Source organism: Ambystoma mexicanum, chromosome 1p (genome assembly GCF_040938575.1).
Source record: "Ambystoma mexicanum isolate Mex_15411 chromosome 1p, UKY_AmexF1_1, whole genome shotgun sequence".
Taxonomy (NCBI): domain Eukaryota; kingdom Metazoa; phylum Chordata; class Amphibia; order Caudata; family Ambystomatidae; genus Ambystoma; species Ambystoma mexicanum.
This window is the reverse complement of record NC_090921.1, coordinates 577,924,096-577,946,095: the sequence shown is the minus strand read 5'-3', so window position 1 is coordinate 577,946,095 and position 22,000 is coordinate 577,924,096. Positions and strand designations below refer to the sequence as shown.

At 44.4% G+C, this 22,000-nt stretch overlaps 1 protein-coding gene across 2 annotated transcripts in view; it reads left to right on the top strand.

The window, feature by feature from the left end:
• Positions 1 to 8,143: 8,143 nt before the first annotated feature.
• The window catches only part of PLEKHJ1 (pleckstrin homology domain containing J1), a 382,313-nt gene continuing 368,456 nt past the window's right edge, over positions 8,144 to 22,000 (top strand). The window contains exon 1 of one of the 2 annotated variants that reach the window (XM_069649517.1): positions 8,144 to 8,405. In XM_069649517.1, coding sequence (XP_069505618.1) covers positions 8,312 to 8,405 — 94 coding nt within the window. In that variant the 5' untranslated portion in view covers positions 8,144 to 8,311. The remainder of the gene's footprint in view (positions 8,406 to 22,000) is intronic. The other variant, XM_069649516.1, reaches the window with a different exon arrangement.

Here is a 22,000-nt window from a genome sequence, read left to right as displayed (position 1 = left end):
CGAAGTCCGCCTGGGTCGTAATGAGGCCCAGTGCAAGGATGGGCATCCATTTCAGGGGCAGCATGGCAGAGAAAGGTGGCAGTTGAGGGCAGGAAACCCATAGCTGATCATTAAAATATGAATGCAGAGTTCGTGGATCAGAAATCTGAGACCTTTTGGAAGGGAAAATGCCAGTGCCCCGGTCCCCAATGTCATGTTTTTTACTGAATTGTTGTGCACATCATCAGTTCACCAAATCTACGCCTCAAAATGCGGACTCTACAGACAGGAAGCTACAAGACCCATGTGAAATCATTTCAAGCAGGAAAGAAATAGTGGCACATTTTCTATCATCTTTTGTGGTAATGATCGATCACCACTTGACAGAGATTTTGGGATCCCAATTTGGGGGAATTACATTATTTGTTTTAAATTAATCCACCAGTCGAGGTCAGGAAGGCGTGGGCTATTTGCCACGCAGGCCTTTTGGACCACGTCAAACATATATACTATCACCTAAATAAAACATGCACGAGAAACATATAGGCATAACAAATACATCAATACTCTGCTTCATCAAGGGGTTTAACAAGCCTGAAAGAGCCATGCATCATAAGGTTAACTGAAATCTTGCAGCAGGGAATGGGGTGCTTGCTTACCGTATAGGTTTGGATCTTCCAAGGCCGGTGTGCGCACCACTGGCTGACTGTGAGGTTGTAAATTGTGCCTCCTCAATCCCCTTTCAGTTCGGGTCTTCCTGTTTTACTTGCCACAGGTCTGCTCTGAAACTGTTTACATTTCAGTTAAATGAAGGGCAGGAAGTGCTGGCGCCTTATCCACCTGAGATTTCCAGAAGCTCTTTCATCAGAGCCCGGGCCGCGAGGGAGGGAGCACGATGAAAGTTATTGCCATGGCTGGGCAGCTGCCACTGTGTTAAACTGATGAGCCCAATAAGTTGTTATGCAGGCTTTTTATTTTCTTATGGAAAAGAGGTTTTTCAGCAAAGCCATGGTGGTTGCACTACTTGAAATAAATGCCTGCGCTTTCTCCAAATGCTGTATTCATAAGTGCATGCTCGTGCTGTAATTTCTTCGAACCTCACAGCCGTGGTAAAATGGGACCCTCTCTTTAAAGTTCTATGGTGGTTGTGTATAATCATTTCACACGGCAAGATGACTCAGTATAACTGTGCGCTGCTGTTAGTCTTAATTAACAACAGAAAAATAAATGGGCTGCTGTTCACTTTTGCTCAATAACTTGAGCCTGACTCCTTTAACCGCCCCCTTCTTTCCCTTCTCGGTGTCTGAGGAATGCTGTCAGTTTAAAAGAAAATCCATTATTTTCTACTACGGTACCGTATGGGCTGCACAATTCGTGCTTGAAGCTCCAATGCGAGTCAGAAAGAGCATCATTTAAATGATTTAGTAATCCCAAAACTGGTGCACAGCAGCACACGCACTGGCAAAGGAGAACAACAAGGTTTATGCGTGCCTTCCAACAAACTAACCTCTGCAGCTCGTCGGATTTATGTTCTTTCCTCTGTGCGCACGCCTTCCCCACAGCCTCTGCAGGGAGCACTTTGATCCTCTCGACAGGCAGGCAGTCAGCACTCGAAGTCTCGCTTCCTTTTGAATGCAAAATTCGAAAGGAAGCGAAACGAAACCGAAAGCTAAATGGCCTGCTCTGCTCTCTCGCCTGTGGGCACAGGGGCGCGCTCCACCGGACGGAGAATGTTACTTTTCGGAAATGTTACAAAATAACACCACGCCTGCCCAGGCAGTCCTGCGGGCTGGAAACCGTCCCCCACCCCACCCGCCCCCCCGTCCCCCTCCGGCGCCATCAGGCTGAGAGCAGAGGCAGCTGAGAGTGGAAATGCTAATGGACAGGATTGATTTATTATGTGTGTGTGTGCGTGACTAATAAATCGGCCCCTAAGTGCTAAATAAAACCGGCCCACATTCCAGTCAGCTCCAATTCTTATCGGCCACGGGCCGATTGGCCGACTGCTCAATCCAACGCTGACTCTGAGTAACTCCCCTGCCCTGCTCAAGGACAAATTATGCCCACCAGTTTGTCTTGTTAATAAAGACAGTTAAGACCCATCTGGGCGTCTTGTCGTCCTTAGAGGCCACTACATAATTGGCGACGAGGATACCAAAAGACCCACGGGCCCACCATGCAAGGCGCCACACCGCCCCCTGCATTTCTCCCTTCACCTGGGACCTCGGCAATTCCGTGGATGCAATGGGAGCCCCTTTTCACCACGTATATGGAGGCTGTGGGCGACACAGAATATGCCCCGCCGGAAGAAGGCGATGCTGCTGACCGCAATGGGGGTTGAAGGTCAGCGCATTTCTGCCAGCTTAACAGCCATACCAGTAGTCGATGACGACGACGTCTACAAGGAGGCGACTCGTTGCATTGTGAAGAGGTTCACCAATAAGGAGAACCTGGTGCTACACAGGCTGAGGTTCTACACCCGTAAACAAGAAGGAACCTCCAGCAGGTGCAAAGAGGCGGGAAGCCACCTGCCCGTACCCGAACTTGCAGAGCTGCAATGGAGAGGGTGCAGAAACAAGCAATCCCGCGACAGTCCCAGAGACAAAGGCCCCAGACAAAAGGAAATGTTATAGATGCGCCAGTACCAAGCACATGGCGAATGATCGTGACTGCCCCGCCAGGAATAAGGAGTGCTCCAAGTGCGGACGCATTGGTCACGTGGCACCGGCATGTACATGGCTGGAGAAAACCGTTTCCCACGCCGATGCTGACCGCACCTCAAGCGATGATGACGAGCTACAGGGCAGACCCATGGTCATCATGGTCAGCGCCCTCCATTCCAGGAGAGAAAAGCCCCACTGCAACATTAAAGTGGACGGAATGGAAACATGTGTCATGGCAGATTCGCGATCAGACCTCACAATCCTCCCCATCGACACGTGTAAGGAAATGATGGGACAAGCACAAGTGGAAATCAGAACGACCAGGCAAAAACCGATGGACGACGGTCTTCGGAGGTGCAACTGTCAACCTGCTGGGCTACATCACTGCCCGGATTGATTTCAAAGGGAGGTCTACCACCACCAAAGTGTACTTCTCACCCAGAGGCCCAGCCGTGCTTGGGACGATCAACATAGATTCAGCATTAAACTGGATCCCAGCACTCCGGAACAGGTACTCATGGTCTCCTCAGGAGCAGCGCAAAATTTCAAGGAGATGTTTCCTAGCCTCTTTTCCAAGAACCCGGGGAAAGTGAGAGACTTTGTCCACAAGATTAGTTTGAAACCCAATGCGGTGCTGGTGAAACACAAAGTTAGAGCAGTAACTGCCACGGCGAGACCTGCATTAGATGCCCACCTTTGGAAAATGGTCGTAGAAGGAACCATTGAGACCGTGGAATCCTCTGAATAGTTGAGTCCAGTGTTTCTAGTTAAAAAGAAATCCAGCAACAACCTCAGAATATGCATCGACCTGAGAAGCCTGAATCTAGAGGTTGTCACCAATAGCTTTACGCTCCCCACCATCAGCGAAATTGTCCTCATGATGAAAGAGGCGGCAATCTTTTCGAAGCTGTACATGCATGACGCCTATCACCAGATTGCTCTACACAAGTCTTCACGCACCCTGACGGCGTTCATCACTCCGTTCGGCACCTTTCAATATACCCGCATGCCTTTAGGGTTGTCTTTGGCAGTGTCCGCATTCCAGAGGATGATGAATTTCCTACTTAAAGGACTCACAAATGTTTCATTCTTTCAGGACGACATCCTCGTGTACGCCAAGGACAACGAGACCCATGACAAAGCACTCAGGGCAGTCCTGAGCAAGCTTCAAGAGGCAAGCGTCCATCTATGCCACGAGAAATGCATTTTTGGAGTGAGCAAGGTAGAATACCTTGGGTACTGCATCTGAAGCGAAGGGGTGAGCCCCAAGAAGAATCTTATGGAGGCCATTACAGACGCCCCGGCCCCGATGTCCAGAGAAGAACTACGCTCGTTCCTGGGCCTCGCCGAGTACTATGCAAAATTCTTCCCAAGGTTCTCCAAAACCACGTCCCCATGAGGGAGCTTCTGAAGAAGGGGGCAGCCTACTCCTGGGGGGCAGAACAAAATGAAGCCTTCACTGAAATCAAAAGGAGAATTCTACACACACCATGCCTGAAACCGTTCAACCCTGAATGGGACACCTGTATCACAACGGATGCCAGTGCATACGGGCTGGGGGCCACCCTGACCCAGAAGAAGGGCGACACTGAAAATATCGTGGTGTTTTCATCAAAAGCCCTATCATCAGCGGAGAAGAATTACTCCACCGTTGAGAAAGAAATGTTGGCATGTGCCTGGGCCGTCGACTACTTCAGATCTTATGTTTCAGGCACGAAATTTAGACTGGTCATTGACCACAAACCCCTCATTCACATGTTGAGCCCGGGCGGCACCAAGACTGCCACCCCGAGACTGGCCAGGATCGCCGCAAAACTGCAAGGGTACACATACGAGATAGCCCACATTGCTGGTTTGAAAAACGCGCAAGTGGACTGCATGTCCAGGCAACTGAACCAAAACGCCCCTGGGACCACATTCTTGGAAGATGAATGTGTCGTAGCCACTATAAGTGACTTGAGGAACGGCGAGTACGTGGACCTAAGTGAGCCCCACTGGCAGGAAGAGTTCGAACAGGACGATGCTCTAAGGCGCGTAGCAGCCTGGGCCCGCGAATGGTGGCCTGACGAAAGAGCAATCCCTGAAGGCCTACGTCCATACTGGAAAGTGAACGACGAAATCACCACTGTGAACGGTCTCATTCTGAGAGGTGACCAAGTGATCCCGCCCAGCGGAATTTCGCAAAGTGATCCTGTACAGAGCACACTCAGGCCATCTGGGATACAACATGACCCGATGCAGGATACGCAATGCCTACTGGTGGCCAGGCATGGATCAGGACATACGACAAATGGTCGAAAGGTGCCATGAGTGCACAAACAGTGACAAGCGTCTGGCTGTGAGACATGCCCCAATGCTGCCCACTGAAGTCCCCAAAGGGGTGTGGCACAAACTAGGGTTAGATTTCATTGGGCCTCTGATCAGCATGCCCCCAGGACATAAATATGGGATAGTCACGGTCGACTATTTCTCCAAATGGGTTGAAGTCGACTTCACCTCGGACATCACCACAAGCACAGTCATGAAAGCACTCACCACCATATTCCAGCGCGAAGGCCTCCCCGAGGAAATTGTGACGGACAATGGAGTCCAGTTGGTCTCTCGAGAGATGGAGAAATTCCTCAACCTCAACAACATTCGGCAGCGGAGGCAAGTCTCTACCACCCACAGGCCAATGGCTTTGTCGAGCGGGTGAACCGCTTCATCAAAGGGGCGCTGCAACTAGCGCATGCCTCAGGCCTAAACCCATAAAAGACGGTCAAGAAGGCAGTCGCAGCCCACCGCATCACCCCCAACACCGTCACCAGCGTTTCACCTTTCCATCTGTTAAGGGGGAGAAGGGCAGCATCTACACTGGTACCACCTTGGCTCCATCAAGTGAGGCTGACGTAACAAAGAAGCCATGAAGGCTCAAGGGGACATGCGTCGAGCCGCTCGCCAGACAGCAGTTAACAAAGGCGACCTGGTAAGGATATGTCTCTCTCACAAAGACACTTCGACCGGCTCCAGATACAGCAGTCCCATAGAAGTCATCGAGAAAGGGTCAAACCACATCTGCACCAGCGACGGAAGGAAATGGAATCTAGAAAGGGCGGCCATGTACCGCAGAAAAGAATCCGTTGAGCAGCCACACTGGGAAACCGGAGAAGACCCAGACCAACAAGAGCCATCACCCTACGGCGACGAGTTCTCAAGTGTCCACTCCCCAACTCCACTCAGAGAGTCACAGCGAAGGGCAAGACAAGTGGAACCTGAATCACCCACACCTCCCCAAGAGTGCTCCCGCAGCCCTGCCCCGTTTCCGGATCAAGGCAGACCTCAGAAAGAGAAAAGGAAACCCAGCAAGTTTGCAGACTTTTTCATGGAATGACCTTCTATCGTTTTCCCAGCAAAGGAGGTGTGTGGGGACGTCACGTGATCGCGGGAGCGCGATCTCGCGAGACCTCGATGCAACGGGATCTCACGAGCCTGCGCTCCGCGAGAGAACGTCGAGGAGAACGTTGCCGCCAGTATTGACGGAGCGCCAGACCAAGAGGTCTGTATACAGCGCTGCTCCTGTTAAGGGACTACTATAAATGAGGCCCATAGAAGTCTCTACAGTCCAGCTTCCAGGGCATAAATCCAATGCCACAGGAGGCCACATGGGGCCCTGGAAGTTTACAGCGTGCCATCCATGAGCACACCCTGCCTCCAGTGAAGTAACTGGGAGGCCCAGACTGGAACTGTGAGTAACTCCCCTGCCCTGCTCAAGGATAAATTATGCCCACCAGTTTATCTTGTTAATAAAGACAGTTAAGACCCATCTGAGCATCCTGTCCTCCTTAGAGGCCACTACACATATTAAGGAGCATTTTTAGAGAAAATTGGCATGATAAGGGAAGGGGGTGTGGGTGTTATGTGATTTGTGGGCGTGGGTTCTGGTCCTTTTGCATTAAGCAAATGTGGTTGCCCTATACTTTGCAAAAAAGTCTGTAGTGATTGGTCAATACTACCAGGATATGATGGCTGTAATAGTTTGTGGACAACGACATTCCAAGATCGTCACGTATTTCTCCAATGCTCATGTTTTTTTTTTGTTTTAGTTAATTGATTTTTATTGAAAGTTAAGAATAATTAAGTAGACATTACAGCAAGTTGTACGAAAAGTGAAATACATGATAGTAAATATGATAATTGATGATGCTGTAGTTAATTACATACAATATTATATATAATAAACCTTATAAAAAAATATGAAGTAAAACCATAGCATGTTTTGGGACAAACAGGGGAGGACAGACACAACACAGTAAGGGAAGAGTAGGGAGAGGGAAGAGCAATAAATGCAATAAAAGGAGCATTTTATGTTAAGTAATCATTAAAGGCATTCCATTTGTTATGAAAGTTAGGCATACCTCTCAACCTTTTTTGATACCAAGGCGGGTGAAAACCCAGAAAGGCCATAAACATAAAAGTAGGACTGCCGTAAAAACATGAAACGGCAGTCCTACTTCTATGTCGTTGACCTTTTACGGGAGGGGGGTGGGGAGGAATGCTCCCAGGCACAATCCTCTCATTGGAGGAGAGCGCCAAGGAGGGGAAGGGGGAGGAAATGGGGGCGTGAAAAGCATGACACTTGCTTCTCACGCCTCCATTCGCGCAGGAAGAGTCGCGCCGGGACCCGATTTCGGGATCTCGAAATCGGGTCCCGGCAAAAATATGAATCGTAGCTCCCACCTTTGCCAAGGCGGGTGAAACAGATGAGCTGGCGGGTGGGCGGGTGTGTAGATGCTTTGGCGGGTGACACCCGCCGAAAGCGGGTGAGTTGAGAGCTATGAGTTAGGTAGAGTTTTTGTTGATAAGGCATACATTTTTTCAATTCTGTGAAAAGAGCAAACAGAGTTCCACCATAAATCATAAGTTAATTTTTGAGCATTTTTCCAATTAGTCACAATGAGATGGAAGGCAACTTATACCAGAAAATTAAGTAAATCAGATGAAGTAATATGTGACTTACAAATCACTGAAGCAATGTGGACTAAGATATGGCTGCAATGCTTTTCCACTTCCATTGCTGCAAATCTCACTCAATCGCACTATTTCATACTACATAGAGCATATCTTACACCACAAAGGGTTGCCAAAATGTCTAACGCCAGCCAAAGTGCATGCTGGTCCTGCCAATCTTCTCCTGCAGATTTCATTCATTCAATCTTTAAATGTAATTTTGTTTTTACATTTTGGACTCATATATGGAAATGCTTACAAAAAATGTTTTCGTTTCAGGAACCTCTCACATTATGTAATGTCATGATTGGAGCCGTAGCAATGCTCATGTTTTAATGCACTGTTCTTATGTTCACGGTTGATTTTTTTTTTTAAAGCAGTCGCCATGATACCTTCTATGCCCACTGCATTTTCAAGATGGCCGCCATGCAAGCACATCTTTAACTACGGCAGCTTTCGTGACAGCCCTAAACGACTTCTGTGTCTATTTTACCTATTTGTGACTGAATAAACTTCCGTGTTCTTTTTTTTTCTTTTCATTAAACTTTATTGGGTGGCGACAGGAACAGTGCTTTGACAGGGCGTGTGTTGGTTTTTACAATGGATACGGCAAAGATTACATAGCAGCAGCGGTGCTTGGTTTCTTGTACGACATGGCACGGTAATACAGGTCTTGACTCATCATGAAATACAACGAGAAGGAGCTGCTCTCCCTGTCCAAGCAGCAGGCAGAAAAGGCTGATGAACTTCTCATGAAAGGTCCTAAAAAAGGCAGCGGTAGGTCTTGTGTGTATTTTCGGATTGACATATACAGACGCAATTTGGCTATCATCATTATGTTATGTTGTGCCGCTACCACCCAAGGGCAGTCTCCAGGCGCTCATTCTGCAAATTCCCCCGAGGCACCGAGTGTATGATACTAAACAGTGACAGGGTGTTGAGTGACTCCAAATAATGATGTGGCAGTGGTACCAAATGATAAGGGGACACTATGTTGTGGCAGGTGGTAAGGAGACACAGAGCTTTTGGGTTCTGAGACTACTTGGGTGCACCTCGGGGTATCGCCCTAGGAGGGAAGGTGCTCTACCAGGTTATAGAAATGTACTGCCAAATGATCACTAAGGGATACCAAATAAAGGTGGTACCATATGGTGTCGTGAAGTAATAGATGCAGCGGTAGCAATGGGGACCAACCAGTTAATGAGAATGCACTGTGGGATCGAAAATACGGAGGGGGCATTTCGTGGTCCCAGATTGTAATGTGTCAGTAGGGCGTGCAGAGGGAACACTGGTGTACCAGAGGAGCACTGGACATATCGAATGATATCGGTAGTTTTTCTTTCTGTCTCCGGATAGAAATGGAGATACTAGGAAATGTCGAGTTCCATCTCCTTCTCAGACTCTCCGTATTGGTCAGTCTTTACCAGCAGAAGTAGTCGCCTGCTTGTCAAAGTTTCTATTTTCCTGTTGCCATATCATCTTTGTAGTACCTCCTAAGTGCAACCGTTAGCTATGCTGGTGCCAGTATTTGAACACCTTCGCGGATGACTCCGAGGCCACCTCGATGCTTAAGAAAAAGCAGAATATTCCTGAGGCTGTGATCCCTAGTCTAGATGAGTGACCAGGTGTGTTGTAACAGAAAACCACGTACCTTACATAAGCTCTCCGATCCATCGATGTACCAGTTTTTTTGGGGCCCAACTGTGGGTCCACTTAATAACCATTCCCATATAAATTAATCCTGGCATCTTCTCGCATCCTCTATCTTTGTTGCATTCCCCAGTTGAAGCAGTTTACTTATGCTGGTTCCACCCATAGATCTTTCCACGCATCTCTCCATATATGGAGTTTCCCAAAAGTTCACAGCTGTTAAGGCATTGGTCCTCTCCAGGTAAACCATGCCAACAGGCTCTACTTGTACATCCCTCAGTGCAAATTACAGGTTGTCCAATCAGCTGAAGTGTGCCAATTGTACCATCCACAGAGATTACACATCACATCACTGAGATTCGTGCACTATCTCTCACTTGCTAAGAACATTGAAATTAAGGCTCTCTATATAATTTGGGGAAGGTTTTCTGATCTGATGTACATTTATACTGTGTACTCTTTTCCTGGCCTGTTTGTCTTGCTATATTGTAAATATTTTATTAACAATGTGAATACAAAAAGAAGATAAGGAAAAAAAGGCTCTCGATATGATAAAACTAAGCTTTTCTACCCCTTTACCGAACACCGAAATGTGTACTATATGATTGAAGCAGGATCCTGCTAGATAGAATACTTATTTTTGCAACTCGCAGGAAGATCAGCTGTTGCTGTTCTTGCAGCCTTTCAATGGAACATTTGAATTCTACCTATTAATACTGTTGCAGATCACTTGCCACTTCGATAAGCTATTAAGATATAACTGTTCCTATGGAAAATGCTCGGGCTCTTCTCAACTGGTTCACTCTATTTTCTAAGTATTCTCGCTCAATAATGCAACCCAGTCTTCATGACAAATGATCTGCTAAATAAAATCCACTAATGATGTTGGACCTTTGTGGGTTAATAAATTATGAGTGCACTCGGCAGGGTACCAAATGATGACTGAAGGCTCTCGGGTACAAAATGGTGTGAGGGTATGGTGTCTGTGTGTACTGATTAGGAAACTTTGAGGGGGTAAAGTATAGTGAGGGAGAAATGTAGAGGGTTTAAATGATGAGGGATTCATGTGGTGGTACACTTGATTGTGATGGGGAACAGCATGATAAAGGGGTTTAGTATGTAACAGATGATTAACAGGCCCTGATGACGAGTCACCAAACGCATTTAATATTTCTGCTCGATCCCTGCTGGTTGTCTCGTAAACATCAGTGGCTATAGACCCTTACTCTTGTCTATTCACATTTGTGCTGTACTGATGTGACTAGACACGAGTATGCACAGTATGAGCACAAACGCAGCCTGTAAGCAGTTCCCAGCCTTCTCGTTAGTGTCTTCGGTGTTATCAAACTCTTTATGTACATATCAACATCTAATTAATTTACCGTCAAGTCGAATGTACATTTCTACCCATGGACAGCACCACATACATGGTGTGCCATCTGAAACCCCTCACTAAACGGGGCATCCTAGTGCATAGAACCCGCATCTAGCTAGTGAATGTTGTCATTACATCTGGTACAAGACTTATCAAGACGCTTCCAATCCCTTTTGCCCCTCGCCTGATGCAACAGTTTTTGGGGTACTACCTGCTAGTAAGTTTGCCCAAATAGGGCTGGTAAAAGTGTTAATTTCCAAGCTCACCTGTTCAATGTAACGTATGTTAGGTTACCCTTCCATGTAATCGATTTTCCTAATTGTGGCATCTGCATTCCACCTTCCACGCCCTTTTTCTATGTCCACCCTAAAAGAGTGGGGCGTGCATTTCACCTACACCATGCCCATCTTTTCAAGTGCCATCGCCACTACCTATCTGAATTAAAATTGTGTTTAGCAGAGCTGTCTCTGTGCGCCCATAGATATCCTTCTCGCACCCACATTGCTTTGAACTGGTGTGGCGTGTGTATGACCCATATCTTCCCTCACCGGTGACACTGATTTTCGGTTTTGAGGTGGGTCCTGGTTCGAATGTTCTGAACGCTCAGAGGAAAAACTTCAACAATACTTGTTGCTTTGCTTCCTGAACTGTGTAGGGTAAAGCTAGATCTGCATTGTGGGTGGAGAGCTCTCCATGCGTACATATGCATAGGCAACCATTCTCCCTGACCAGACTGGCACCATCCTCCCAACGTGCAAAGGCGTCTGGGGAAGAGGGTCCTTCAGTGGTAACCATTGGGCTGCAAACGGAGACCTGCACACATTAGCAGTCAATACATTGTAGCCCACCACGCAGCCGAATAAAACGATATATGACGCCTTCACGTTCACGAGTAAACTGCCTTGCTGTAAAGCTGTGTGTGGCATCCTGCCAATGCAATACAAAACAAGGTACTTGATTGGCATGACGAGTTAGACAAATATTGCCAAAGTAAATGCATAAAATACACAAGCTACATTCTCTTCAGTAGTGATCATTATGGATTTCATTTATTTTTTCTAAAAGTCCGTATTGCTTTATGCACTTTGTCTACTTTGGTGACATGCATGTACATATTTTGCTGTTCTCATTGCCAATACTGGTCCTCGTCCAAGGATGATGCAGAGCTGTTTTTTGTCCAGTTTTACTTGCAAAGACTTTATTATTTTCGCGTGTCGTATGCAGGACGGTGCAGGAGAAAGTCTTATTTTCTACTTCTTCCAAGAAGCATTGTTGACAGTCTGTTCTCTCTGAGCTTCTTATTTTGAAATGTGTTGTCTTTATTTCCAGTTTGTGGTTAGTCGGTCTGTATTTGGTGGGTGTTTGTCTGTGCTTGATGTTGTTAACCAAAATTATGTAATCTCCAAGTTTAATTTTTGCCCCAGCATTGTAGCTTGCTGCACTGTTTTAGTTCTGCTATCCAGTACATTATGTAATGTCTCTTTAGTGCCTATTGTCCCTAAGCCAATTTCTCCTCCTGTCTTTGGTTTCCTTTGCTGTCAACCACAATTTTGTAAACTAATGTTAAGGTATTGTTTCAAGGGTTTTGCTGTTTGGTCATGCAGTGCCTGGTTGTGGAGGGAGTTTGGGTTGCTGCTCTTGATATGGCATCAGATTTAAAAAATTGTCTTTTGGATGATGAGCAGCATAGACAATCTGCCTAGTTCTGCTCTGAAGCCATGGTTTGGGAACTAGTGCCTGCAGAGCTGGATGGGAGGAATTTCTGTAGGAGATTGCCCAATTCTGCATACCTTCTTAGAATTGCACCCCACACTTCACTCCTGTTAAGTAGGGTTAATATTACTGGTGGATTGAAATATGATAGTTGCTTTTCGAGGGCATAGTGTGCACGGAGGTCTTTTTTGCTCTGAGTGTTCTTATTGCCAATCTGAAACTCCCAGATGCACTTATGAGCCCCAAGTAAGTATAGTCTTTAACATGCTCCAATTTCTATGCCATTAAGAAATAGTTTGAATGTGTTGCTGTTGTTCTCTGCTTTAGTCTGGGTTAAGACTGAGATTCTGTTCTTCCCTACTTCAACCTTTCCTCCTCCTTCGCCACCTTTTTCTTCATCTGTGCGTAACAGGTCTCCCTGCCTCACATCTACTCCCTCGTTCTGTTTATAACTATTCCATTTGTATTATTCTCTCGTTCTTCTATTACATCTTTCTTACTCTTCATTTCATTGCTTCCTTTTAAACCACGTCTCGTTTATCATTTCGTTTAAATGTACCCATGGTCTGGCTCCTCCTCATCTTTCTTTTAGTCTCATTCTGTGTCCCGCCTCGCTCTCTCAGATCGCAGAACCTATTCCTTCTTACTGTTCCTAAACCCCCTATGCCTCCTCCCATTTCCGTTCCTTTGCTTTTCTAGCTCCTAAACATTGGAACTCTCTTCCTCTACGCTCCTGCACATCTTTGTGTTTTTCAATCAAATCTAAAAGCTTCCATCTTCCCTTTCCTTCTAATCCTGTCAGCCTTTCCTCTCTTCTATTTTAACTCGTATTGCAGTATCATATGACTGTACTGCTTTTTTGATAATTATGTTCAGCTCTTATGGCGAAAAGCATGTTTTTTTTTATAAATGTAATGAAATGATTACTATATTTTGGTCTTGTTGGCTCACTTCTAGGGCCCATGTTTTACAGTATTCTTCACTGAGATTACAGTTGTTACAGTGCTTACTGGGTGGTGGCTACATTGGCCAGGTCATCTACATATAGCAGACATTTTATATTTGCGCCGTTTCAGTCTGAAACCTGGGACCTGGGGATCCTGTATCAACATAAGGAGGTCATCATTGATCTAGAGATTGAACAGGGTTGGGCTAAGGTACACCCTGACCAGACAGACTCCTTATTCCTGTTCAAAGGATCCAGTTTGCATGTTGTAAATCTTCACTTTGCATCTGATCGAGTTGTACGTATATTTTACTGTGTCATACATTCCCACCCATATTCCAGTCTGCAGAAGCTTAAATTGTAGTGCTAGGTGTCAGATTGAATTAAACACTTTTTGGAAATACTTAAAGAAAACAAATGGTTTCCCCTGTTTTTGTTCTTTACATATTTGCTGATCAGAGACTGTAAGGTTGTCTGCGGTTCACTGTGGCCACTTGGAAGGAGGGGGACCAACCAGGTTCAGCCTTTCAGAAATATTGCGCTCTTTCCCAGCTTGGAGTGCTACCCATCAACGTTTCTGAACACGATAATGGGCTGTGTCAAATTCATTTTCACCATTTATGCATGTCAGTAGTACATGCATACAAGTGGGCTGTTAAATCAACAACCTTAACCAAACGTTATAATGCGTGCCCTCTATTTTCCCCTTAGTGAATGCATAATCTACTAGTCTTCTTTCCCTGATAATTATTTGTCCTCTTTGTCCTGAATGTCTCGTAGCTCAGAAATTCTCTATTACGTATTCTCCCAACTAACGTCCCCACATTATACAAGGCACGTGCTGAATTGCTTGTTACATATTCATCTAGTGTTCAGCCCATTTGTGACTGAAGGCCCACGTGTATTCCATTGGCATTTAGCAAATCGGACTTTCACACGAAAAGCATTTATAGTCGCTCCTTGATGTGTCCTTAGTCATCTGTGCAGCTCTGCCATCTGGTTCTCAAGGCCAGACATGTAGTGTCGGAGGCCAGGAACCACGAACACAGGGGTCTTCAATTGTTCCTCCAACTTGCCTGCATGGGCTACAGCAGCGGCATGTACTCACATTTTCACCCAGATAATTATGTATTCTATGCTTTTGTAGTCGACTAGTCTAGCCATTTTTCTCTGAATTATGTTAATTGTATTTGTGGAAGCAAAAACTATTTTTCAGTCTCTGCTTTTCTGAGGGCTGCCATTTTACTATAGTTATTACGTAATCTAACCAATGATCCACTCCATGACGATGAATCGAAATAAAGATTTGATGAGCAGGAGCTAAAAGCAGCGTTTGGTTATCCGCATCATCCAGTATTCGAGAGCTACCTCTGGAGATTGAGGAGCCAATACAGTGATTGCTATAAACAGAATTTCCTCATGAGATTTACTTTTTGTTTGTTTTATGACCCATTATGATTTAAATGGCTGTGAAATGTGTCTTAATGCTCCTTTATACACTTTGCCAGATACACAGCGTTAATTTGGGATGGGTATGTTTGTATGGCACCAGAGTCAAATGTAGCTTTTATTGTCAAGTTAACCAGGCTTCTAGACTGCACAAAGGAGCCAAATAGATCCCAGCAATTTGGAACCTTGAATGCTTTTTTCATTTAACCATATGTGCCTTTTTACCACAGTAATCCTGTCCTCGATTTGAAGTAGATTTGTCCAACATCTTATGGTGGGTTTGACCTTCCATTGCAACCAAATAATTATAAACTTATGAAGTGTGCTGTACAAACTATTTACTGGACTACTAATGAAATCGATGATTTTGCAGTGGCCAGAAACCACAATGCCATAGATTCGCTTTAATGATTTTCAATGTGGGATTTAAGCACCTACTTCCCAATTGTATTGATGTTGATGCTTTGCTATGGGCTGGACCTGCAATTTCGCCCAGCTATTAAACGACTGATTTTTTTTTAGTGTGGCAATACTTCCCATCTCGCCAAATAAAATGTAAATGAATGTCTTTGCAGGTGAGCGAACCCACAGTTGTACCCCGATTATACTAAATGAGTGTTTTTTTTTTTTTGGTACTTACCAATAACTGTTTTCTATAGGGCTGGACTCAAAATTTGCCACTGCATATAACCACCATCTCACTAAATAACACTGAAAACAATACTTTTTGCAGCACAATTATTAAAGCAATGCATTTGCAGCAAGCTGTACACTCCATTTTACTAGTGAAATATATGCTTTTTATGCTATGAAGACAGGCCATTACACCCAAATATTTAAGCAGTGCATGCTTTTGCAGTGGTCTCTAATCGCTCTTGACCAACTAAAAATGAAATTGGTGCTTTTTCAGCAGTCTGGCTTAAATTGTGCTAAAATAACCCAAACGAATACTAAATTATACGTTAAATCATTATATGGCACTGTTTATGAACTACTTTTACCGAGACACAATTGAAACGCCTTACTATTAGTTTTAAAGTTATAATGGTGGTAACTGTGGCAGGCATCTTTTGGTGCCGGCAGAGGTGAGCAGTGAAATATTGAGGGGCCACGTCCATTTTAAATCAGTCCAGATTAGTGACAGTTGTTAATGTTCTCGAAAGCAAGTGAGCGGGCGCAGCTCTATTTCAATAATGACAATTCTACCAAGTTGTAATACAGTCAGTCTCACATGGGGTGCATAACCTCTCAAGAATACCTCCGTACTGGGCCCTCACATATACAACAGGACTAAGGCTCAAAAGCCGCGACGGCGAGGGGTTGCACTCCCTCAAAGCTAGAAAACATTAATACTTATTGTAGTTATTCATATTTGTTTAATAACCTGTTGATTGGCAGGATTTGCTTTGTTGCACAACCACATTTTATTGTGTCATCAATCTGTTTTTCAATCCACAAAAGTGACCTAATTTCAATAATGGAGCCACTTCACCTGTTGGAACTTTGTTTCAAAAGCTACCAAGAATGCACATATGACCTTTTAACCTGCTCTGCTGTAACTGCAGGGCAGTTACTGGCGATGTCCGAAAACCGTCACAGTAGAGGCTCATGAGTGCACTATGATTTTGACATTGAGCATTATGAAAGAGGGATCTGAATTCGTAGGGGAAGGTCGGATTTTAATTCCGTTTGCTGCCTAGTATCCCTGACTCCTTGCTGCTCCTTTCTATCCAATTCGATTAATAGGGGTTTCAGGGAGCATTGCAGGGGGAAATCCTAACTCTGGTGCTATATACCCGAACAGTAAAATTGCTCCCATTCGTTTGTGCTTTGGATATCTTTTAGTAGAAGATCAAACTAAGTATATTTCATAATTTTACCTTGTAATTATCACCCCATTGGTGATTGCTGCCCAATATTAAAATTGTGAGATTACCTTTGAATTTAAAATAAATATTGTATTACCACCCACCGGCCTGGTTCATGGTCCATTGTGACCTGGGGTATTTGTAAAAAGGGGGTGCGAGACGGGTCGGGTGCCAGCTCAATCCAAATTCTAGCAAATATTTAATTGTGCGCTACCTCCTAGGCCAAGGGCAAGAGTCCTGGTCTGGTGTGTGACGCTCGATTGGAATCCTTAACATTACGGACTTAATTCCTTCTAACCCTTCCTTGGGTGTTCTATACTGAGGAATTTGTGGTGACACTGCACCTGGCTTAACCCTTATTTTCACTGGGTCAACTACCATGCACCCTACATCACTGGATCCCATAGCCCATATCGCAGGGTCAATTCCCTTAAGTTCAGGTGGTACTTCATTAGTAACTGTGACAAAGCATTTTGAAAAAGACTCAGCATTACATGTTACGTAGACTCCTTCAGGTGAGTAATCTATAGTGGCTTGCAAATCCATTCCCAACAGGTTTAAAACACATTTATCAGTGACAACAAGCTGAGCCATGCAAAATATAGGACCTGTGCTGAACTGTACAGGGTCAGATATTGGACTTTGAACTGGATTATTAGAGAATTGGGAGGAAACAAGTAAGACAGACCCAAGTGATCACAGTTCGAGGGTGTTTATTGAACAATGAATGCTGTATGCAGTTTGGAAAAATGCCTAATCTAAACCTATATCTAAGATGGAAGAAAGCGTCGACCATTAAATGAAAAATAAGGCTGTCTTAGTGGCGGTGTGTCAAAATAAAAAAGGACCTATACTAAGAGACCTATTTCCAAACCTCACAACTGATACAAAAAGGGGTGTGGGATAGTTCTCAAGAAAAGAAAGAAGTGTTCTCAAATAATATGTCGGGATGCGGTAGCCTGGGTCTCTCTTCCCCACATGTTGGAAGCAGGGTAAGATGGGAGCTTGGAGCACAGTACAATCTTGGGCTTCTCCAGCACGAGACAACCGTTCTAATGGCAGCTTTCAGGATGCTCTCTCTCAAGCTTTTAGCTATCTGGGCCGTCGATGGCCAAATCATGTTTCACTTGAAAAGTCTCTTGCCTTCGAGGACCTGACTTGTTCAAATAATAAGACAAATGCAGTCTCTGTTCCATGGGCTTTGGGTGATGGCTTTCACCCCGGGATTCCTCTCCTCTGGGTGCAAATCCCTAGAAAGTTCTTTAAGGATAGTAAGACCCCGGATAGCTATGGTTTCTCACTTTCGAGGGCCTATCCGGTTTCAACATAAAGTTCCTTTAACAAATGAAAGTTTGTTTGGTCACTGGGTGATTCACCCCTGGCACCCTCTCTTCTGGGCTCTGACTCTTCTTTATTTTCAACTTCCCTTCTCTGGGTCCACAACAGCCTCTCCTTGGCTCACAAATCTTGATGTCTTTTCAAAACAGTTATAGTGGATATCCTTCCGCCGGGTTCACTCTTGTCAACACACTGTTTCCTAGGACTTTAGACTTGTCCCCTTCTCGTCGGCATCCCTCGGTCGGGCTCACTCTTGCCAACTTCACATTCGCTCGTATTTGTGGAATTCACTTTCCTTACTTTCTCATATGGCGGGATTCGTTTCCCTTGCTTTCACACTGATGTAGATCAAAGTCTTTTGATGGTACAGGGATTTTACTAGACCTTCTGTTTGACCACTTTGACCTCTTTCAGTAACTCTCCTACGACCTTCTGGTACCCGTAGTTTGGCTCCGATGGGGGTGGACCAGAGTCTCTTGAATTGGCACCCATGTGGTGCTGGTTTTCCCGTCTGCAGCTGGTCTCCCCTTAGCACTTCTTTACACAGTTAATTAAACTTGGTTCAAACTTGCCCCTTTGCGCTTCTCGTTCAACACAGTTCTTATCAATTCTCCCCTCAACTCACTGGCTGTGATGAACTGCTTGACTTTTCTTCTTCATTGCAGTCAAGGCGGTACCACGGTCGCAGGAGCTTCCCTCGTTCCTGCCTGATTGGCATAGGCTTGCCCCGTGTACCGTTGACATCTGCTGTAAGACACTTGCGCTATTGTTCACGGTATTCGGCTCTCTTCCACAAAGGTTCAGCTGGCCTGGGACAAAAAGGGCAAGGTAACTTCTCTCCTCGCCACCCTCTCGATTCCTGGTGCCTTTCTCCTTCTCTTGAACTGCCGTGCCTGATTAGCCGCCTCGTTGTGCTGTCTGCTGTGCTCGCCTTGCTCCCCCTGTGCTCTCTGGCTCCACCTTTTATACGTGTGGGGGAAAAGAAAGGGCCGTCAGGTGTATGTGATTCTGATCAATTGCCTGACCCTTGCATTGGGACATGTTGCGTAAACGGCTCTGGTGTTAGTACGTTGTCCTTTGTGCGAAAGTGTTCATGTTTGAAAATGGGGGGGGGGGCAGTGGTTTGGAATGACCTACGAAAGAGTATGGGGAAACGGTGTTAAAGGAAGGGGGATGCCGCGCCTCACCTGTCGGTGTTCCACTCGTACTCCACGAGGACCCTACATCCAGGGGATCCTCCCTCACTGGTCCACCCCCAGGAACTGGATACAATAGCAATGGCCGTATCCTGGCCACCTGGATGACAGATCCCTGAGGACTAGCCAGGGAGACACCTTCAGATTTCTCACAGAATCCCACTGAAGTATTTACTTTCCCATAGAGGGGAATATGGGGCACTAGTTTGTGAGGAAATTGATATATTAGACGCACCTGTATCAAGGGTCCTATGTTCATCCATCCCCCCCAGAGTTTTTATTTTGCTGCTTTTTTTTTGCCGAAATAAATCATCAAATTTCTTTTATTAAATTGTATTTATTCCTTATATGCCCCCGACATATTTTTCGATGTTTTTCTTTTCAGCAAAACATTTGTAACTTCGTACCATATCAAGGAGGAATGTTGTCTGTTTGCCTTGCAGTCAGTGCTCCAGATAAGATTTTGAGGTGGGGGTATTTTACTCCGTATTTTTAAACTTTGAGAGTAAATGTGATTTTAAGAGAGTAAAAATGACGTTTCTCCTTTGCAAGAGAGTACAATGTATGTGACATTCAGCCGACGTGTGCAAAAACTGTATGGAAATCATTACTATGGGGCAGCTTTCTGCATTGTGACAGAATACACCTTTCATTATTTCTCTAAAGTCTGACAATTTGATTTCTCCTGTATATATTTAAATCTTGAAATCTCAAAAACCTAGCCGATTACATAGTAAAGCATACATGAATTATATTGTGTGTTTTGAGGTTCGATAGCAAAAGTTTCTTTTGATGTTTAATGAAAGTCCTCATTTCCTGGAGCTATTACTACCTAATGGTATGCCAATGTTATGATACAACAGTGCAGAGAGGCAAGGACTCCATGCCAAATTCCATATCTAATCTAATAGTCAAATGGTTATTTATACAGAACTTTTGGCAAAATGCTGTATATAGAACATATTTATCACAATTATCACCAAACCAAAAGGATGAAAGGCTAAATTGGCCTTGCCGGGATGTGAACCTGCAACCTACAGATCACGCACAGAACGCAGCAACAAGTGTCAATCGGCTGAGCTATCTTATTGGCTAACATCCTTCAGAGGTCAGTTAACTGAGTATCGACTGAGGTATAAAAATCACAGTACCTAGATGTTGGACGAACCATTGATGAAGCTCTACATAAAGTTAAATACCTATCTGATTATCACAAGGGCAGGTTTTGCTGAGTTTCTATTTCAATTGCCAATGTGGCTTTAATTTGTTTGTTTTTGAACAGCACTTGCACTTCCTGGAGAGTCAGGTTTTGGATGTTTTAGTTGTAGTGCTGAAGATTGGAGAGGCTAGAACACCTGTTATTGACAATCATTTATCCTTGAGCAAAGACTCTGCTGTCGCTGACCATTTATAGTAATTTACCCCATTGACTGCAAGGTTGAATGGATGTAAACTAGACTGTGCATAGTCATCATTTTGCATACTGTTTTTATAACTCGAGTGTAAAATAAATTATAACTGTAAAAATGATATGCCGTTGCATGATTATGCACACAGCACCGGACCTCTGAAAAATACAATTGTGCAATACGGGTTTGCTTTCACTGGAAAAAAAGCATAATTTGTTACAAATATTAATTAATTATACAATCCGAAAATTCGAGGAAAAATATATATGCACATTGCTTCTGTTTGCTCCATGAGCCAGCAGAAGCTGAATGGAAAGAAACTATTTATTTTATCACAGTGTGCAGTTAAAGGCTTCAGAGAAATACATTCTGTTTCAGAGGTGGCTTGCAATTACAGTCATGTAGATAAAAATCGAAAGAAGTCTTCTGGTTTCTGTCAAGTAACCTGACCTTTGCACTGCCTCTGCTCTAAACCTAGGAAAATAATAAAGCTATCGTATTTACAAGATTTTCATGCGTAAAAGGTCCTAGTACGCACCTTATCTGGAGGCCTGCTTGCAGTATACACAACAACCTTCTAGAGACGTGGAGCCTATTTAACGACGTGATGACCAGGCCCCTCACACAACAATGGAGGACAATCCTACAACAAGAGATCACTTCACGTCACTGGTTACCCCTTCGGGTGCCCCCCAGGCCAGAATTACCTAGTACTTGTAACAAATAGGTACTAAGTCAACACATCATTTATATATCACAATTTTATTTAGATAAACATCACATATTTTTATCACAATTTATAAAACACATTTACTAAAAATACAAAAATTCCTAAAAACCTAATACAAAAATGTCTCATAAAAACCATTACCATACATAAAACAACCTCTGTTGTGCTTAACCCCGTGACATCCTACCTATACAAAGCTGAATCCTGTATAGTATTTTGAAGGAGAACACTCTGTCTCTAGACACACAATGGTCGGTAGCTTACTGGTTCCTGATTATTAAAGGAGACCACTCGTCACATCTAACATTGATTCAATATAGTTCTACCCCAACAAGTGCTACCCGGGGGTGAAGTCAAACTAAATTTCTATTATTTATACTATATCATCACAAAATCACAATACTATAATTGCCCAACATGTTTCGTTCAACAATACTGTTCAACACAATGTTAAAGAACTTCATCAGGGGGACCATCTGTACCCTTCAACCATCTCACTTCTTTTTTAGTTGGTTCGATACTGCCCAACTCATCACTCTAAAAGATGTTCACAAGCTATAACTGACACTACAATATATGATTCTTGACCGTATTGTGCTTTCACAAAGTCACTCGACAACGGTTACTTAAGGGGAGAGCCCCAACAATTATGCCGGACTACTCAATTCCTGATGTCTGTACGGAACAGCTCTCCTTAG